Below are 22,821 nucleotides of genomic sequence, written 5' to 3' on the forward strand. Positions count from 1 at the left end.
CCCCTGGTTGGTCTCGGCAAGAAATTATGAGTAAAAATGTATCTGACACCAAGACAAGACCGAGACACTCCTAGGCCGGACTTGAGTAGGCTACTACAACACTGAAGCAACTGAGGGATGCATACATTATCCAGAGTCGCTAGCTTATACTAGCCTACACTGAATCATAATACAAGCGAGTCTGTCATACAGCCACATAAAACCCCACAGAATAGTGTAGGCTACTTCTTCCTGTCTTATTATAGCTTTCCTTTCAGTGTTTGCTTATAACTGACAACCATGATCCCTCTAGAGTAGGACAATTTTGCCACATGTTTTTTCTGTTGGTTTGTTTTAGTCTTTTGTTTAGGTCTTTGGGTTTGTGAGATAGTGGGTTACAAATACAATGTATAATTTATTGAAGAAATATATTATTTATTGCATATATTATTTTTATATTTTATTTATTTATTATTTAGCTACTTTATTGAGGAAAACTTTACTTACCATGACTGATAGCTATCTTAAGATCAATGCACTAACTGTAAATCGCTCTGGATAAGAGCATCTTCTAAATAACTAAAATGTAATCGTTATTAGAGCAGGATCTTAAAGTATTTGAGGACAATGGAATTTAAATAAAGATGCCTTTATTAACAGTATACTGTCGTATTACTATGGTATTACTATAATGTGTTTGACTATATCATATGACTAGCCCTAGGCTTAACATTGTAGGCTACAAATATTCGGTAAAACTACATTGTCCACGTTAAAATATGACGTCACCACGTGATACTCAGCTGGGCTGCATTCAGGAAGTTTTTACGTTCTGGAACGTTCAATTGAACGGAAACGGTGCTGAACGACCAGTTGAATAACGTGGAGGTTGTGGGTTGGGGAAACTGATGTATAATAATAACGGTTGCGGGAACGCTGTCAAACGTACCTCAGTCTGTTCAAGAACGTACGAAAACGTTTTTGAAAACGTGTCGTTCAGTACAAACAGTTCTGCAACGTAGCAAACGTTCAAGTGAACTGAACGCACCTCTGTTGTGAGAGAACGGAACCGGAGGAAAAAAGTATCCACGTATATCGAACGCTTCCAGTGAGGGACAATTACACGGATATTGCCATTTCAATTCAAGCTTTTAAAGGGAATACACATTCGATTTTCTTAAAGAAAATAACGGAATTCATAGTGGCGGGGTAAGTGTAAATCCTATTCACAGGACCCATTTGTTCAAGGAAGGGAAGAAAATGGAGTTGGAAGACGGAGTAGTGTACCAGGACGACCCGGGGACATCGGCTATGATGTCGGAGCGGGTATCGGGCCTGGCCAACTCCATCTACCGCGAGTTCGAGAAACTGATAGGAAAATATGACGAAGATGTGGTGAAAGAACTGATGCCGCTCGTCGTGGCTGTGCTGGAGAACCTGGATTCGGTGTTCGCGGAAAACCAGGAACATGAAGTGGAACTAGAACTGTTAAAGGAGGACAACGAACAGCTCATCACGCAGTATGAACGGGAGAAAGCGCTGAGGAAACACGCAGAGGAGGTGAGTCCGGGCAGCGAACGACGGAGAGAGGGAGTGAGATGGAGGACATTGACAGCGGATTTTAAACGCTGCCTCTCGCTGCAAGGCCACGCAAGCCAGCCAAAGCATCCCTACCGATGTCTATGTGTAGTGTAGAACATGCACGTGGTGCAACGTTGTCAACAAGGGATACCCACGAGGCTAATAATCTTATATTGTGCAAGGAGAGCCACGTTCGTAATATCTGCGCCCCAGTTAGATGAGTAACTGTGTGATTAGTTTAGCATCATGCTAACAGTAGCCTACCCATCCATGGTGGATTGATTCACAGTAGCCTCAATTTCATCATCCTGCACAAACACACACAGAATGCCCGCGACCTAGATGTTTTTTCTCCAAGTTTATAGGTGCGCTTTTGATGTTGCCATGAGAGGACGTAGCCCACAGTTACATTCAACCATCCATCCTTTTTTGTCAGACTGTTTGCCTGCTTGGCTATTGTAGTTTACAGAAACAGCTGTCAGCCTCCTATCACTTTGCATGTAAATATCTTTAGTATATTGTTTCTTCTCCAAAGATTGACAGAGACACTGGGAGAACAGTCTTCCTGTCGCGGTAAATCCAGTCATGTCATCAGAAACATCCCACCTGTGTTCTGCTCTCATAGCCATTTGCCCCTGTCTAGACCAATAATGTGTAGTAACTCTGGGTGACTGACAGGGGGTGCTGTATTTAAGCCACCTAGCAGTCATCTTGGTACTTATCAATTGTAAAAAAAAAACATTTTGGAAGCTATAGAAATGCATTTATCAATGTCTACATTTGTTTTTGCCACGCCTATTATAGTACAGACACTTTATTAATGCAGACTTTAAGTAAGTCAGGTGAGAGGCAGCTTCACCGCTGCGCCCTCCTCTGACTGACCATCAGATGCAGACCATCAGTCCCAGTAAATACATGCAAATGATTATGCTCAGTGCCTTGCAAGTAATACCAACAAATGTTCTATTACCAGTGTGATCATATACCTAAAATGTTTTAATATAATTTCAAAATTGTCTGAGAAGAACAACTTTGGCTGGGCAATTCAAGCATAGCCAACATGCAGTGATGATGTATTGGGCTTATAGTCTACTGCACAAACCTCATTGCTACAGAACTGTTTTTAATTGGTTAATGTTGCATAGGTTTAGGTTTAAAACAAAATCTGAGCGGTAGATCCCGGATTGCATTTAGACTCAAAGTGATCTCGCATCAGTAAAGGTTGGTGACCACTGCTCTAAACTAAAGCATCAGTAATCAGACAAGAGTATAGACAAATACAGCCAGGCTATTATACTGCGTCCATAAGTGGGCAGCACTTACCTATTGTAGTCTAGGACTAAACCTTAACTGTTTATGAATGAGTAGTTACACACTTACATTTATGAGAACGGTGAATCAGGACTCATGTTATAGAGACAAAGATTCCTAATCGAGCAAGGTACATTGGACCCACACACACAGAAGATGCTGTATTCTACCTCAGAAGCAGCAGGTTTAGTGACTCGGCAGTTTATCATGACTGCTCATCGGATGGAGAGAGGAGGAGAGGATGAGGTGAGAAAGGACAGAACAGAATTAAGAGGGCAGGACAAGCTAGTGGAGGAGGGGAGATCAAACAGAACTGGGTTTTACTGGCACTTGCAGTATGAAGGGCTTTCATGCTATATCTGCAATCACACCTTTCTCACTGTATCATCCTGAATGAGTTGTTACTTGAGTAATCATGACATTGCTACTCAAATGTGTAAAAATATAAAATAATCTGGAGTGTATAATACTGTGAGAATAAAGTTCCTTCTGTCAGTTCCATCCGTCAGTCTGCATCGTTTCAACTGCTTTGGATTTGCGTCTTGGCGGCAGGAAGCCTAGTGGTTAGATGCAGGTAGCATAGTGGATAGAGTCAAGTAGCCTAGTGGTTAGAGCGTTGGGCCTGTAACTGAAAGGTTGCTAGATCAAATCCCTGCCCCTGAACAACACAGTTAACCCACTGTTCCTAGGCTGTCATTGTAAGTAAGAATTTGTTCTTAACTTCTTTGGGCTGACAGCGCTTTCACTGGCTGATATGACAACAGAAATCTCATAATTAAAATTCCTCAAACATACAAGTATCTTATACCATTTTAAAGGTACTCTTGTTGTTAATCCCCACCAGTGTCCGATTTCAAAAACGATTTACAGCGAAAGCACCACAAACGATTATGTTAGGTCACCGCCAAGTCACAGAAAAAGACAGCCATTTTTCCAGCCAAAGAGAGGAGTCACAAAAATAAAAAATAGAGATAAAATGAATCACTAACCTTTGATGATCTTCATCAGATGACACTCATAGGACTTCATGTTACACAATACATGTATTTTTTGTTCGATAAAGTTCATATTTATATCCAAAAATCTGAGTTTACATTGGCGCGTTATATTCAGTAGTTCCAAAACATCGGGTGATTTTGCAGAGAGCCACATCAATTTACAGAAATATTCATCATAAATGTTGATGAAAATACAAGTATTATACATGGAACTTTAGATGAACTTTTCCTTAATGCAACCGCTGTGTTAGATTTCAAAAAAGCTTTCCCGAAAAAGCACACCATGCAATAATCTGAGTAGAGCGCTAAAACAAGACAACAAGCCAAACAGATATCCACCATCTTTTGTAGTCAACATAAATCAGAAATAGCATTATAAATATTCACTTACCTTTGATGATCTTCATCAGAATGCACTCCCAGGAATCCCAGTTCCACAATAAATGTTTGATTGGTTCGATAAAGTTCATCATTTATGTCTAAATACCTCCTTGTTGTTCACCCAGTAATCCAAATCCATGACGCGCGAGCAAACAAAGCAGACGAAAAGTCAAAAATTTTCGTCACAGCCCGTAGAAACTTGTCAAACGATGTATGGAATCAATCTTTAGGATGTTCTTAACATAAATCTTCAATTATGTTCCAACCGGACAATTCCATTGTCTGTAGAAGAGCAATGGAACTCAAGCTAACTCTCACGTGAACGAGCGTTTTCAGGTCTTGGCACTCTGCCAGACACCTGGCTCAAAGAGCTCTCATTCCCCCCTCCTTTATAGTAGAGGCATCAAACAAGTTTCTAAAGACTGTTGACATCTAGTGGAAGCCGTAGGAAGTGCAAAAGGACCAATATCCCACTGTAAGTTCAATAGGGACTGAGTTGAAAATCGACCAACCTCAGATTTCCCACTTCCTGGTTGGATTTTTTCTCAGGTTTTTGCTGCCATTTGAGTTCTGTTGTACTCACAGACATCATTCAAACTTCAGAGTCTTTTCTATCCAATACTACTAATAATATGCATATATTAGCATCTGGGACTGAGTAGGAGGCAGTTTACTCTGGGCACCTTTTTCATCCAAGCTACTCAATACTGCCCCCAGCCATAAGAAGTTTTAACTGACTTGCCTTGTTAAATAAAGGTTAAATAAAAAAAATAGTGTCTTAAGCTCTTCCCTCTAGTAAATATAACATATTAAGCTCCTCTAGTAAAGGTAAAGAAATAGAAGAGGAACTTAGCATCTGTCCAGGCCCATACACAGTCATGACCCAACCTCAGTGGGCAGAACGATCACCATAGAGCTAAAGGTTGCCTTACCCCTACAGCAGACCTAGGATCAGCTCATCCTACCACAATTTTTACCTCAGGCATTTGGGGTCAAAATAACAAAACTGAGCTTTGATCAGTGGTTACAAACAACTTCATCCAAGACTCCGAGACTGGGACTACAGAGAGACAGACGGTCTGAATCACATCCAATTCTCCTTCACTAAGACTCAGGGCCAGGCAGCAATAGGTCCACCAAACACACACACATGGACACAAACCAGACTGGGCTGTGCAGTTCGGCTTCACTTGCTGCACTGCCCAGTCTGGTTTGACCTATTTCTGTGTGTGTTTTGGTTTGTGTCCATGTGTGTGTGTGTGTTTGGTGGACCTTTTGCTGCCTGGCCCTGAGTCTTAGTGAAGGAGAATTGGATGTGATTCAGACCGTCTGTCTCTCTGTAAATTGCAATGCCTATTTCTACACTCAGCGTGTGGTGCTGTTTTAGGCCCCTCCGCTCTGTCCAGGCTGTGACACAGAGACAGTGAGACACACACACACACACACACACACACACACACACACACACACACACACACACACACACACACACACACACACACACACACACACACACACACACACACACACACACACACACACATTCTTCCAGCCCGCCTTGGGTTTCTTAATCCCAGGAAGCCCTGTGTTCCCCAGAAAAGATGCAGATGAGGAGGAGGGGGGGTGGGGACCGAGGTTTTCGTATTGTAGGCTGTGTGGGTTATGATTTCCAGGTCATGTGATCCTTTATGATGGCCAGGGCTCAATGAGATGGAGAGACTTCCCTGTGCCTTGGCTTCTATTACGTACTCTTGGGCCTGGTGTTGCACCATAAACCTTCCCCATTTTACTCAATATTGACCTACTCTGTTTCCAAGGGAATGGTTTGTCAAACTCTCTTGGATTTTATCCAGGAGAAAATAAAGAGCAACATCTGTTCCCATACACAGTCATGACCCTACCTCAGTGGGTCATGACTCTATGGTGATCGTAATGTCGTATAGGCCACTCTGAAATATAAAAAGGAAAACGCCACATTGCTGCTCATGTTCCTAAGTGATGTTATTATAACAATGTTTCCACCCTTAGGTCTTCATCAGGCAAAAGTACCTGGATGTGCGTGTGTTCTTCAGCTTTTATAGGCCACTCTGCCACGTATTGATTCTGTTGTCGTTATTTAACAGATCGCTCAAATCGAAAACACAAACCTGGAAAAATAAAAACGGTGTTTGGGTATGTGCATCTTCTCACCACTATGAGGAGTAAAGTCTCCATGATATAGTAGTTTATCACGCAGTTCCCTTTGTACAAATGATTGATACACTGTTTGACTGTTTATAGAAATGTGAGTGAGCGTAAGTAGGTTTCACTCCAGTTCGACATTCATCCCTAAGGTGTGGTTATAAACTGACACTTTACAGACATGTGGCAAGTAATACTTCATCCGTAACCGCTGTTATGAATCTACATGGATGCAAACAATGGCCGCTCCCTCAGAGGTGGCACCACCGGTTCAAAAGTGGTGTGGCAAAATTAGTCTGTGTCTCTTCTGGGGCCTGGAGTTTTTCATGATCATGACCTGGTCAGGTAAAACTCTGGGTCCTATTCGTAGGCTATGTCAAAATATTCTTATTATACACAGCTTCCCTTTTCATCTGTGCTATGACTATAGGCCTGTGGTTTTAATTGTCTGGTCATGTGAATTGAAAACAATCTTGACCTAAAATGGCTCAAACTATCTGTAAGGGAGTGTGTAACTGGCGGCAGGGAAGTCAGGCGCAGGAGAGCAAAACTGGGTAATCAACGGAGCAGTTTTATTCATAAAACCCCCCGGAAACCAGAACAACACAAATGGGTACAAAACCCGTCGCGCACCAGAGAAAACGTGCACATGCACTTACAATTAACATTTCCGCACAAAGACATGGGGGGAACAGAGGGTTAAATACATAACATGTAATGAGGGAAATTAGACCAGGTGTTTGGGAAGACAAGACAAAACAAAAGGAAAATTAAAGTGGATCGATGATGGCTAGAAGCCCGGCGACGCCGAAGTCGTGACACTATCACAAACCTTGTTGTTATTCATTCTGAATATAATATCAAAAGAGCCAGAGACAACAACTTCAGTGGACAACCTAGTCTGTAGTTTAGTGAACTACTAAAGCAGGGCTGAGCGTTATGCAAAGTATGGTTACAATGACCTTAAATATTAATTACACTCTACACACACACAATGTTAAGCAGTGTACTTTGAAAAATAAATACAGAAAGGTTTCAATGTAGAATGTTTAAATTTTATGACATCTGATTAAAGATGCTCTTCTGCAATTAATTCTGTAAGCTTTATGTAAGGCAGGGTTACATTTAACACTATACACAGTAGACTTTGTAACATTTTTTTTATGTGTAAGTTATAAAACCACTAACCTTGTGTTGTTGTCTAACAATGTTGTTATTATCATTGCTGGCCAGCCTAGTGAAGCAAAGACACAGCCAAGGCTTGTTCATCAGAGTAGTGACTGACTCATCTACAATTCATCTTGCATCATATGCAACTAGGCCTACTCATTATTATTTGTAAATTAGTCAGTCACCATTTACCTACAATGCATCACATATAAACCCAGCAAAAAAAGAATCTTCCCTTTTTCAGAACCCTGTCTTTCAAAGATAATTCATAAAAATCAAAATAACTTTACAGATCTTCATTGTAAAGGGTTTAACACTGTTTCCCACCTGTGGAACGGTCGTTAAGACACTAACAGCTTACAGACGGTAGGCAATTAAGGTCACAGTTATGAAAACTTAGGACACTACAGAGGCCTTTCTACTGACTCTGAAAAACACCAAAAGAAAGATGCCCAGGGTCCCTGCTCATCTGCGTGAATGTGCTATAAGCATTCTGCAAGGAGGCATGAGAACTGCAGATGTGGCTAGGGCAATAAATTGCAATGTCTGTTTTCATTTATTTATTTTTATTTCACCTTTATTTAACCAGGTAGGCAAATTGAGAACACGTTCTCATTTACAATTGCGACCTGGCCAAGATAAAGCAAAGCAGTTCGACACATACAACAACACATAGTTACACATGGAGTAAAACAAACATACAGTCAATAATACAGTGAAAAATAAGTCTATATACAATATGAGCAAATGAGGTGAGATAAGGGAGGTGAAGGCAAACAAAATATATATATAAATAAATAAAAATATAAAAAGGCCATGCTGGCGAAGTAAATACAATATAGCAAGTATAAAAAAAGAAAAAAAGTAGAGATAGTAGAGATAGAAATAATGGGGTGCAAAGGAGCAAAATAAATAAATAAATAAATAAATACAGTAGGTAAAGAGGTAGTTGTTTGGGCTAAATTATAGATGGGCTATGTACAGGTGCAGTAATCTATGAGCTGCTCTGACAGCTGGTGCTTAAAGCTAGTGAGGGAGATAAGTGTTTCCAGTTTCAGAGATTTTTGTAGTTCGTTCCAGTCATTCGCAGCAGAGAACTGGAAGGAGAGGCGGCCAAAGGAAGAATTGGTTTTGGGGGTGACCAGAGAGATATACCTGCTGGAGCGCGTGCTACAGGTAGGTGCTGCTATGGTGACCAGCGAGCTGAGATAAGGGGGGACTTTACCTAGCAGGGTCTTGTAGATGACCTGGAGCCAGTGGGTTTGACGACGAGTATGAAGCGAGGGCCAGCCAACGAGAGTGTACAGGTCGCAGTGGTGGGTAGTATATGGGGCTTTGGTGACAAAACGGATGGCACTGTGATAGACTGCATCCAATTTATTGAGTAGGGTTTTGGAGGCTATTTTGTAAATGACATCACCGAAGTCGAGGATTGGTAGGATGGTCAGTTTTACAAGGGTATGTTTGGCAGCATGAGTGAAGGATGCTTTGTTGCGGAATAGGAAGCCAATTCTAGATTTAACTTTGGATTGGAGATGTTTGATGTGAGTCTGGAAGGAGAGTTTACAGTCTAACCAGACACCTAGGTATTTGTCTGTACTGTGCCACTGTGCGATGCCTAAGACAGCGCTACAGGGAGACAGGACGGACAGCTGATCGTCCTCACAGTGGCAGACCACGTGTAACAACACCTGCACAGGATCGGTACATCCGGACATCACACCTGCGGGACAGGTACAGGATGGCAACAACAACTGCCCGAGTTACATCAGGAACGCACAATCCCTCCATCAGTGCTCAGACTGTCCGCAATAGGCGGAGAGAGGCTGGACTGAGGGCTTGTAGGCCTGTTGTAAGGCAGGTCCTCACCAGACATCACAGGCAACAACGTCACCTATGGGCACAAACCCACCATCGCTGGACCAGACAGGACTGGCAAAAAGTGCTCTTCACTGACGAGTCACTGCTTTGTCTAACCAGGGGGGATGGTTGGATTCGCATTTATCGTTGAAGGAATGAGCGTTACACCGAGGCCTGTACTCTGGAGCGGGATCAATTTGGAGGTGGAGGGTCCGTCATGGTCTGGGGCTATGTGTCACAGCATCATCGGACTGAGCTTGTTGTCATTGCAGGCAATCTCAACGCTGTGCGTTACAGGAAAGACATCCTCCTCCCTCATGTGGTACCCTTCCTGCAGGCTCATCCGGACATGACCCTCCAGCATGACAATGCCACCAGCCATACTGCTCGTTCTGTGCGTGATTTCCTGCAAGACAGGAATGTCAGTGTTCTGCCATGGCCAGCGAAGAGCCCGGATCTCAATCCCACTGAGCACGTCTGGGACCTGTTAGATCGGAGGGTGAGGACTTGGGCCATTCCCCCCAGAAATGTCCGGGAACTTGCAGGTGCCTTGGTGGAAGAGTGGGGTAACATCTCACAGCAAGAACTGGCAAATCTGGTGCAGCCCATGAGGAGGAGATGAACTGCAGTACTTAATGCAGCTGGTGGCCACACCAGATACTGACTCACTTTTGATTTTGAACCACCCCCTTTGTTCAGGGACACATTATTCAATTTCTGTTAGTCACATGTCTGTGGAACTTGTTCAGTTTAGTCTCAGTTGTTGAGTCTTGTTATGTTCATACAAATATTTACACATGTTAAGTTTGTTGAAAATGAACACAGTTGACAGTGAGATGACGTTTCTTTTTTTTGCTGAGTTGAGATGTTCTCGACCATGGACAGTGAAAACATATTTCACTCTTCAAGACTCTGCTTGCCTAGACTCACTACACTGCTTCCAACAACACCTTGTTGGGACATGAGACAGTCGATGAAACACCAACATTTCAGATGACACAAACTGACACTGGTAGTACTCCAAAACAAATTATGCAATTTTAACCATCGGTTCAAGAAGTATCTCTGGGTAGGCCAAGGGGCCTTGTTCAGAAGAGCAACATTAGATAACTAAAGTGCTGCAGTGGAGAGTGGAGATGATGACAGGGCAGGCCGTGTCCCAAATGGCATCCTATTCCCTATATAGTACACTACTTTTGACCAGAGCCCTAAGGGCCCATTTGGCGCACTACATAGGGAATAAGTTGCCATTTGGGATGCAAACTAACTGTTGAACTGCATTAACCAGAGTCCCGATGAGGTGTGTTATGAATCATGGGGAAATGGAATGTTTCATGCTGTGATTCCTCATATGCATCATCTCCTCTCTCCTTTCCTCTTTATTGTGTCCATCCTTCCCAGCATAGGTTGGTTCCCTGGTGCTCACTGTAGGAACTGATTGCCTGTCAAATCCATATATTCAATTATTAAATCAACTACTTTCAACATTTTAATTGAAAATAATATACCCCTTTTCATGAAGTAGATTTTATTGAATGTTACTCATTCTGTTGCACTCTATTCTAACCAAACCTGCATTACCAGTTCATATCAGTAAGTGTCACTATGCGCTAGCTAATGTGTGGTCATATTGACTGCTTTGTGGTGGAATTTGTAGGTTTTTTACTTTTAAGACAGGGAAATTTGCAACACAAACCTTTGTGAATAATCACCAGCTGTGCAAATAAAATAATATGCCAATGAAGATTACTGGACTAACAAACTGTTTGACTAACCTTTCCAGGAACTTCCGTATCCATTGTCCTGGGTAGCAGCAGCAGATCGTTTCATCGTCTTTATCCTGTGCCAAACACATTTATTCAGTGAGTCTAAATCATAATGTTAGCTGCTGGCTGCATGCTTGCATCAACCTAGCTAGCTAATGTTAGGCTACTCTAAAGCTAACGTTAGTCATTTTGTTAGCTAGCTAGCTAGCTATAGATTGGATCATTCTAGATCGTTTTAGATGACTAAACTGCTTTTATTAACTGCTTTTATTCACACATGCCTTGTTTTCCATGAAAATGTGTGTTCACTCTTATGAGGAGGTTTTCCACTAGATAACACGACCACAAAGTCAGATTGCTCCAGGATTCCACACTGGAGAGGAGCGTGAGCGAAGAAATAAACCAAGTGCAGAGTCAAAAAACGATGTGCTGGTGCAACCAAAAAGAGTTGCTGAGAGGCTCTGATTAGGCTCTGTAGGCTGTAGCTAGGAGACCACTGTGACTGACTAGTGAATCCACCTGTCACAGCGAGCGTGGGGGTTACCATGTGAAATCCCAGGGACAGGGTTTTATTCACTAAAACATGTAAGCGGGCTGAAATTGGGTGAGGTACTATTTCAACTTGTCCAATAAGAAATGCCTGCTTTCTTTTCTGTTGCAAAATGTTTTCCAATGACGTGAACTATTGAATTTGTCTGGTAAACGTGTTAAATACCGCTGCATTCACACCAGATTGAAGTACTGGGGCAAAGGCTGTCTTGCCACACGTTTTCCAGCACCTCTGCGCTCCCTGGATTGTTCTTCTAGGGGAGAGGAGCACAGAAGGCCTGGATGATACAGTATGGTGGCCAGATGATTAGCTGCGGCCTTTCTTGCCGTGTTGAACGTTACAGGTAGAAATGTACTGTAAAGAATGTCATGGCTTTGTTTAATGATGAAAAAATAGAATTATCTGATGTACTGTAGGTAGCTCTAATTTCAATGCATCTATAAATGTGAAAACAGAAAAGAAGAAAGGAGAGGACTGAAGAGCAGGCTAGAGTAAAGGATTACAGCTGGCAGGATGTGGAAACACACACACACACACACACACACTGGCTTTCTGTCCAGAACACACTTCTCTGACACCAGGAGGATGTGGGAGGGGAGGGGACCTGCATTTCTGGGTGAACAGAAGACTTCCAGATCCTCTCTATCCTGTGGGAGTGTAACGTAGTAGTAGACATCCCTGCTTCTTAGAGTGTAGTCTAGACTATGTTGTGGCAGTAGATACACATGTACCCCTCTGCATAACGTACAGGGGGGTCCTGTATTTGGTCAAATAATAATTCTGCTTTTTATATTCGCAGTGTCTCCTTTAAACTGTATTACGCAATGTGTGGTGTGTGTGTGGTGTGAGAGAGTGGTGTGTGTGTGTATATATGTTACTGACGAGAGAGAGTTACTGAGAGTCCTCTGTGTGTCTCTGAGCAGAAGTTCATGGAGTTTGAGGACAGTCAGGAGCAGGAGAAGAAGGACCTTCAGAACCATGTGGGCAGAATGGAGTCCCACTCCCGCCAGCTGGAACTCAAGATCAAGAACTACGCAGACCAAAGTAAGTTTACACACACACACACACACACACACACACACACACACACACACACACACACACACACACACACACACACACACACACACACACACACACACACACAGGCTGAATCCCAAATCAACCCCTTACCCTCCACTTGCACGTTCACACGCACCTCCGCCATTTGCACAAGTGTCCCAAAGCCGAGTGAGTGAAAACTATCGAGGGTGTGTAGGGGCTTATTAGCCCCTCCGGTAGGCACTTCGACTGAGCCTGCAACACTGCCTGCTCCATAGCAAAGTTCAATCCCATAAAGCACTGCGTTATTTTTGAGTTTGCCCAATTTCACACAAAAGAATGGAGAGACGTGCCTTATGCATTTGTTTATGTCTAATGTCGAGACTTGACACATGTAAAAGATGAAATACCTCCCAAATTAAATGTTTAACTGTTGCTGAGGTTTAGATTTTGTAAAACGACAAGGTGGATTTGTTCATTTGAAATTCATGCTTGTTTTATTATTTAAAAGTGGAACATGAATTGCATCATTCAAGTCAGGAGTGTGACCTGACGATGATGGGTTTATTGATCCCCTCGCCACTCTCTGGAAGTCACCCTCAGAGTTTCGTCAGCAACACGTGACAACGGAGTGATTTGGTAGGGGCGAGGAGGTGGTTTGGGATTCACCATCTCACTCTTCTTTCTCCTCTCTCCCTCTCACACTGAATCCACACATACATTACCCACCCACCCACACACCTACATACATGCATTTCACATCATTGGTATGCCTACCATTTTGCACACAGCAGTCCATATATAGCATCTCCATGGAGCCCAGTGCAAATGTATTTCCACACACACACACACACACACACACACACACACACACACACACACACACACACACACACACACACACACACACACACACACACACACACACACACACACACACACACACACACACACACATTCATTCACACTCTTTTTGGGTAACAGTAATGGGATTACTGTTACTCCCATCCTCTTTAAGTGGCAGCCAGGCACCACATCCTTTAGGGAACACAAGCATCCACAGTCTGATGTGATAGCTCAAACCTCTGTTAGCAATGACGTATTGAGGAGGAGAGAACCACAGCTTCATAAACTGACATACTGCTGTTGTTCTTCAGTCTTAGGAAAATGCCAATCTGACTGCCAGTTCCTGCTTCAGCCATTTCCTTTATTGTTGTCATGCTAAACAATTTCTAAAGCAGAAACAGACTGGCAATCCAGGACTGGGAAATGCAGATTGTAACGGCACACGCCCTGTGTGTATAAACAGTCACGAGTCCCATCCGTGTAGTTAACCATCTGTAGAGCACGCTGCCCTGGCTGCTGCCACTCCCAGTCTGTGGTGAATAATTCATGGGTCATTATGCTGTTCCAGACAGGCGTTCTCCAACCAGGGCAGAGTCCACAGCTACTCTGTGTAGAGTAGCCCACAAGCTACTCTGTGTAGAGTAGCCCACAAGCTACTCTGTGGATAGTCTTGAACAGCAGGCATCTTCTCTTACTTGCCCTCCTACTTCAATTGGGAAGCTTGTATGAAAGGAGAAGATGAGTGGACTTTCAGATCCGTGGTTACTTTGCAGGACAATGCTACACTAGACTGCTGTTTAGACATGGTGTGTATCTGCAGCAGGGTTGTGGTCAATTCCAGTCAATTCTGGAAGTACACTGAAATTCCAATTGTTTTCAATGCTTTTCAGTCATGAAAATTTGATTTTGGTTTACTTTCTGAATTGCCTGGAATTAAAATGGAATTGACCCCAACCCTGATCTACAGACACAACTCTTGGTTTCTTTGACAATGGCGTTCATTGTCTTTTGTCAAAAGAAACAGAATATTGCGTAGATGCAGTTCTTCCTCTCACCCAGTCCACCCAACAGAGTGAGCCAACGTTCTAAACACACTAACTCGGTCTACATCATACCCACTCTCGCCACTCCTCAGAGGAGGACCGCATAGCTGTCCTGCGGATGCCTGTAGGGCAGGCAGAGAGAAAGGCCCCTCCCATAGCTGTCCTGCGGATGCCTGTAGGGCAGGCAGAGAGAAAGGCCCCTCCCATAGCTGTCCTGCGGATGCCTGTAGGGCAGGCAGAGAGAAAGGCCCCTCCCATAGCTGTCCTGCGGATGCCTGTAGGGCAGGCAGAGAGAAAGGCCCCTCCCATAGCTGTCCTGCGGATGCCTGTAGGGCAGGCAGAGAGAAAGGCCCCTCCCATAGCTGTCCTGCGGATGCCTGTAGGGCAGGCAGAGATAAAGGCCCCTCCCATAGCTGGCCACAGTCACTGTGGTTCGTATGAATGGCTGGGAAGTATTTCCACCACAATGTGCATGTTAATGTAATACACTGCACTGATTCTTAAAAAACGTGATGAATCAATCCATCCATATGTGGTGACGGTTAGGCACCAGGCTAGACATGTACAGTATACATGGTATATGGGTGCAGTTGTATAGCACATACAGTATATGGCTCTGGCTAATTAGCCCTAAAACAGGGAGACCTACCTACCTACCTACCTACCTGCCTACCTGCCTGCCTGCCTACCTGCCTGCCTGCCTGCCTGCCTGCCTACCTGCCTGCCTGCTTGAGTCATCCGGAATCCGGAGTCAGGACAACCTGTCCTCCTCTATGTGATGTGGAGTAGGGAGATGGGGATGCGGCCCTTATCATGTAATCTACAGTCAGATAGAATGAATTCATTGGTCCCTGCCATGCTGGTCAAAGGGAATTCATTCACCAAAGAGGATCTGATCATACTGTAATGAAGACCATTGAATAACGACACGCTGCACCCACTACTGGACTGCACTGCCAGTCCGATGACATCATCATAAATGGCCCACCACCACAGCCTTGTGTGACATGCGTTCCTAGTGCCAGTAGGCTACATCATGGAAATGGTACTGTTGACCTTGTTGTAGTGGTGCCATGTTCCCATGTTATATCATTCTCCCAGTACGCAATTATCTGACTTTACAGATTATTCTAGGGTTATCCCTGTACCAGAACATCACCACGAAAACCTCATAGCCGCTTCAACTCTGTTTCATCTAGACACAGAGTGGAGATGCTCTGTTTGATCTAGACACAGAGTGGAGATGCTCTGTTTCATCTAGACACAGAGTGGAGATGCTCTGTTTGATCTAGACACAGGGTGGAGATGCTCTGTTTCATCTAGACACAGAGTGGAGATGCTCTGTTTCATCTAGACACAGAGTGGAGATGCTTTGTTTCATCTAGACACAGAGTGGAGATGCTCTGTTTGATCTAGACACAGAGTGGAGATGCTCTGTTTGATCTAGACACAGAGTGGAGATGCTCTGTTTGATCTAGACACAGAGTGGAGATGCTCTGTTTCATCTAGACACAGAGTGGAGATGCTTTGTTTCATCTAGACACAGAGTGGAGATGCTCTGTTTGATCTAGACACAGAGTGGAGATGCTCTGTTTGATCTAGACACAGAGTGGAGATGCTCTGTTTGATCTAGACACAGTGGAGATGCTCTGTTTGATCTAGACACAGAGTGGAGATGCTCTGTTTCATCTAGACACAGAGTGGAGATGCTCTGTTTGATCTAGACACAGAGTGGAGATGCTCTGTTTGATCTAGACACAGAGTGGAGATGCTCTGTTTCATCTAGACACAGAGTGGAGATGCTCTGTTTGATCTAGACACAGAGTGGAGATGCTCTGTTTCAGCTAGACACAGAGCGGAGATGCTCTGTTTGATCTAGACACAGAGTTGAGATGCTCTGTTTCATCTAGACACAGAGTGGAGATGCTCTGTTTGATCTAGACACAGAGTGGAGATGCTCTGTTTCATCTAGACACAGAGTGGAGATGCTCTGTTTCATCTAGACACAGAGTGGAGATGCTCTGTTTCATCTAGACACAGAGTGGAGATGCTCTGTTTCATCTAGACACAGAGTGGAGATGCTCTGTTTCATCTAGACACAGAGTTGAGATGCTCTGTTTCATCTAGACACAGAGTGGAGATGCTCTGTTTCATCTAGACACAGAGTGGAGATGCTCTGTTTCATCTAGTCACAGAGTGGAGATGCTCTGTTTGATCTAGACACAGAGTGGAGATGCTCTGTTTGATCAGTATACATCAACAGCACATATCAATTCATCACATGAAGTTGCCCCGCCCTTATTTTCCTTTCACATCAGAAACAAACACAGAATCCCTCTAGAATTGTCATGGCATTTTCAATTCAAACATTACCATAACATCACAGCAGTATTTTCAATTAAAACATTACCCCAGTGTCCCAGCAGCATTTGAAGAGGGTTAATGTCAGTGTAATTGATAGTATCCCTGTGCTGTGCTCCGGCTGTTGTGCTGCTCAATGCCAGGTTTAGGCTAAACCAGACAGACTAATGGGAGGATTAGTTTTTTTTGTCACCTCTTAAATCGGGCCTATTTAAAATCATTTGAGAGAGATTACCTCCTCTCAGTGCTGTGAGTTCCCCGCCCCATTGGCGTCACACATCAGTCTAGTGTCTGATGGCTTATTACTGTTGAAGCGAGGACACCTAGTGGCAGATCATTGTCATTACAGGGAGTAGAGTACAGTTAGTCCCACATCTTTCCGTCTTGGGCTGCTTTCAATTGATGTTGAAATGTGGGCAGTTCAAATAAGAGCAGTTCTATTTGTGTGGTCGTTGAAGCTTTACCTTTTGTCACAATATGGTGTTACTGATGATTCCCATTGGTTAGCCTCTGTGTCTGTGTGTTTCCTTATAAAACAGCTACTCATTTAACAGCTGACTAGACTGGCGTTGGATAAGACTGATGATGTCAGTCAGACTGACTGACTGTCTGTCTGACACACTAATCATCTGACTGTCTGTCTGACACACTAATCATCTGACTGTCTGTCTGACACACTAATCATCTGACTGTCTGTCTGACAAACTGATCATCTGATAGACTGTCTGTTTGACAAACTGATCATCTGATAGACTGTCTGTCTGACAAACTGATCATCTGATTGACTGTCTGTCTGACTAACTGATCATCTGACTAACTGACTGTCTGACAAACTGATCACCTGACTGACTGACTGTCTGACAAACTGATCATCTGATTGACTGTCTGTCTGACTAACTGATCATCTGACCAACTGTCTGTCTGACAAACTAATCATCTGACTGACTGTCTGTCTGACAAACTAATCATCTGACTGACTGACTGTCTGACAAGCTGATCATCTGACTGACTGACTGTCTGACAAACTAATCATCTGTCTATCTGTCTGACAAACTGATCATCTGATGCACTGTCTGTCTGACAAACTGATCATGTGATTGACTGTCTGTCTGACAACCTGATCATCTGACTGACTGACTGTCTGACAAACTGATCATCTGACTGACTGTCTGTCTGACAAACTAATCATCTGACTGTCTGTCTGACAAACTGATCATCTGATTGAATATCTGTCTGACAAACTGATCACGTGACTGTCTGTCTGTCTGACAAACTGATCATCTGACTGACTGTCTGTCTGACAAACTAATCATCTGACTGTCTGTTTGACAAACTGATCATCTGATTGACTGACTGTCTGACAAACTGATCATCTGATTGAGTGACTGTCTGACAAACTAATCATCTGACTGTCTGTTTGACAAACTGATCATCTGATAGACTGTCTGTTTGACAAACTGATCATCTGATAGACTGTCTGTTTGACAAACTGATCATCTGATAGACTGTCTGTTTGACAAACTGATCATCTGACTGTCTGTTTGACAAACTGATCATCTGATAGACTGTCTGTTTGACAAACTGATCATCTGATAGACTGTCTGTCTGACAAACTGATCATCTGATAGACTGTCTGTTTGACAAACTGATCATCTGACTGTCTGTTTGACAAACTGATCATCTGATAGACTGTCTGTCTGACAAACTGATCATCTGATTGACTGACTGTCTGACAAACTAATCATCTGACTGTCTGTTTGACAAACTGATCATCTGATAGACTGTCTGTTTGACAAACTGATCATCTGATAGACTGTCTGTTTGACAAACTGATCATCTGACTGTCTGTTTGACAAACTGATCATCTGATAGACTGTCTGTTTGACAAACTGATCATCTGATAGACTGTCTGTCTGACAAACTGATCATCTGATTGACTGACTGTCTGACAAACTAATCATCTGACTGTCTGTTTGACAAACTGATCATCTGATAGACTGTCTGTTTGACAAACTGATCATCTGATAGACTGTCTGTTTGACAAACTGATCATCTGACTGTCTGTTTGACAAACTGATCATCTGATAGACTGTCTGTTTGACAAACTGATCATCTGATTGACTGACTGTCTGACAAACTGATCATCTGACTGTCTGTTTGACAAACTGATCATCTGATAGACTGACTGTCTGACAAACTGATCATCTGATAGACTGTCTGTTTGACAAACTGATCATCTGATTGACTGACTGTCTGACAAACCGATCATCTGATTGACTGACTGTCTGACAAACTAATCATCTGACTGTCTGTTTGACAAACTGATCATCTGATAGACTGTCTGTTTGACAAACTGATCATCTGATTGACTGACTGTCTGACAAACTAATCATCTGACTGTCTGTTTGACAAACTGATCATCTGATAGACTGACTGTCTGACAAACTGATCATCTGATTGACTGTCTGTTTGACAAACTGATCATCTGATTGACTGACTGTCTGACAAACTGATCATCTGATTGACTGACTGTCTGACAAACTAATCATCTGACTGTCTGTTTGACAAACTGATCATCTGATAGACTTTCTTCTTGACAAACTGATCATCTCATAGACTGTCTGTCTGACAAACTGATCATCTGATTGACTGACTGTCTGACAAACTGATCATCTGACTGACTGTCTGTCTGACAAACTAATCAGCTAACTGTCTGTCTGACAAACTGATCATCTGATTGACTGTCTGTTTGACAAACTGATCATCTGATAGACTGTCTGTCTGACAAACTGATCATCTGACTGACTGTCTGTCTGACAAACTAATCAGCTAACTGTCTGTCTGACAAACTGATCATCTGATTGACTGTCTGTTTGACAAACTGATCATCTGATAGACTGTCTGTCTGACAAACTGATCATCTGACTGACTGTCTGACAAACTGATCATCTGATTGACTGTCTGTTTGACAAACAGATCATCTGATAGACTGTCTGACAAGCTGATCATCTGATTGACTGTCTGTCTGTCTGACAAACTGATCATCTGACTGACTGTCTGTCTGACAAACTGATCATCTGACTGACTGTCTGTTTGACAAACTGATCATCTGATAGACTTTCTTCTTGACAAACTGATCATCTGATAGACTGTCTGTCTGACAAACTGATCATCTGATTGAGTGACTGTCTGACAAACTAATCATCTGACTGTCTGTTTGACAAACTGATCATCTGATAGACTGTCTGTTTGACAAACTGATCATCTGATAGACTGTCTGTTTGACAAACTGATCATCTGATAGACTGTCTGTTTGACAAACTGATCATCTGACTGTCTGTTTGACAAACTGATCATCTGATAGACTGTCTGTTTGACAAACTGATCATCTGATAGACTGTCTGTCTGACAAACTGATCATCTGATAGACTGTCTGTTTGACAAACTGATCATCTGACTGTCTGTTTGACAAACTGATCATCTGATAGACTGTCTGTCTGACAAACTGATCATCTGATTGACTGACTGTCTGACAAACTAATCATCTGACTGTCTGTTTGACAAACTGATCATCTGATAGACTGTCTGTTTGACAAACTGATCATCTGATAGACTGTCTGTTTGACAAACTGATCATCTGACTGTCTGTTTGACAAACTGATCATCTGATAGACTGTCTGTTTGACAAACTGATCATCTGATAGACTGTCTGTCTGACAAACTGATCATCTGATTGACTGACTGTCTGACAAACTAATCATCTGACTGTCTGTTTGACAAACTGATCATCTGATAGACTGTCTGTTTGACAGACTGATCATCTGATAGACTGTCTGTTTGACAAACTGATCATCTGACTGTCTGTTTGACAAACTGATCATCTGATAGACTGTCTGTTTGACAAACTGATCATCTGATTGACTGACTGTCTGACAAACTGATCATCTGACTGTCTGTTTGACAAACTGATCATCTGATAGACTGACTGTCTGACAAACTGATCATCTGATAGACTGTCTGTTTGACAAACTGATCATCTGATTGACTGACTGTCTGACAAACCGATCATCTGATTGACTGACTGTCTGACAAACTAATCATCTGACTGTCTGTTTGACAAACTGATCATCTGATAGACTGTCTGTTTGACAAACTGATCATCTGATTGACTGACTGTCTGACAAACTAATCATCTGACTGTCTGTTTGACAAACTGATCATCTGATAGACTGACTGTCTGACAAACTGATCATCTGATTGACTGTCTGTTTGACAAACTGATCATCTGATTGACTGACTGTCTGACAAACTGATCATCTGATTGACTGACTGTCTGACAAACGAATCATCTGACTGTCTGTTTGACAAACTGATCATCTGATAGACTTTCTTCTTGACAAACTGATCATCTGATAGACTGTCTGTCTGACAAACTGATCATCTGATTGACTGACTGTCTGACAAACTGATCATCTGACTGACTGTCTGTCTGACAAACTAATCAGCTAACTGTCTGTCTGACAAACTGATCATCTGATTGACTGTCTGTTTGACAAACTGATCATCTGATAGACTGTCTGTCTGACAAACTGATCATCTGACTGACTGTCTGTCTGACAAACTAATCAGCTAACTGTCTGTCTGACAAACTGATCATCTGATTGACTGTCTGTTTGACAAACTGATCATCTGATAGACTGTCTGTCTGACAAACTGATCATCTGACTGACTGTCTGACAAACTGATCATCTGATTGACTGTCTGTTTGACAAACAGATCATCTGATAGACTGTCTGACAAGCTGATCATCTGATTGACTGTCTGTCTGTCTGACAAACTGATCATCTGACTGACTGTCTGTCTGACAAACTGATCATCTGACTGACTGTCTGTTTGACAAACTGATCATCTGATAGACTTTCTTCTTGACAAACTGATCATCTGATAGACTGTCTGTCTGACAAACTGATCATCTGATTGACTGACTGTCTGACAAACTGATCATCTGACTGACTGTCTGTCTGACAAACTAATCAGCTAACTGTCTGTCTGACAAACTGATCATCTGATTGACTGTCTGTTTGACAAACTGATCATCTGATAGACTGTCTGTCTGACAAACTGATCATCTGACTGACTGTCTGACAAACTGATCATCTGATTGACTGTCTGTTTGACAAACAGATCATCTGATAGACTGTCTGACAAGCTGATCATCTGATTGACTGTCTGTCTGTCTGACAAACTGATCATCTGACTGACTGTCTGTCTGACAAACTGATCATCTGACTGACTGTCTGTTTGACAAACTGATCATCTGATAGACTGTCTGTCTGACAAACTGATCATCTGATTGACTGACTGTCTGACAAACTGATCATCTGACTGACTGACGGTCTGACAAACTGATCATCTGACTGACTGACAGTCTGACAAACTGATCATCTGACTGACTGACTGTCTGACAAGCTGATCATCTGATTGACTGACTGTCTGACAAACTAATCATCTGACTGTCTGTTTGACAAACTGATCATCTGATAGACTGTCTGTTTGACAAACTGATCATCTGATAGACTGTCTGTTTGACAAACTGATCATCTGACTGTCTGTTTGACAAACTGATCATCTGACTGACTGACGGTCTGACAAACTGATCATCTGATAGACTGTCTGTTTGACAAACTGATCATCTGATAGACTGTCTGTCTGACAAACTGATCATCTGATTGACTGACTGTCTGACAAACTGA

The 22,821-nt window shown here is 42.7% G+C and overlaps 1 protein-coding gene across 1 annotated transcript in view; it reads left to right on the forward strand.

Annotated features, from left to right (window-relative positions):
• Positions 1–1,024: 1,024 nt before the first annotated feature.
• Positions 1,025–22,821, forward strand: part of LOC129849544 (C-Jun-amino-terminal kinase-interacting protein 4-like) — a gene marked incomplete at its 3' end in the record, with an annotated part of 36,046 nt that continues 14,249 nt past the window's right edge. Inside the window, exons 1-2 of the mRNA XM_055916365.1 lie at positions 1,025–1,539; positions 12,701–12,821. Of these exons, the coding sequence (XP_055772340.1) occupies positions 1,240–1,539; positions 12,701–12,821 (421 nt within the window). The remainder of the gene's footprint in view (positions 1,540–12,700; positions 12,822–22,821) is intronic.

The sequence above is a fragment of the Salvelinus fontinalis genome, unplaced genomic scaffold (assembly GCF_029448725.1).
Source record: "Salvelinus fontinalis isolate EN_2023a unplaced genomic scaffold, ASM2944872v1 scaffold_1522, whole genome shotgun sequence".
NCBI lineage: Eukaryota > Metazoa > Chordata > Actinopteri > Salmoniformes > Salmonidae > Salvelinus > Salvelinus fontinalis.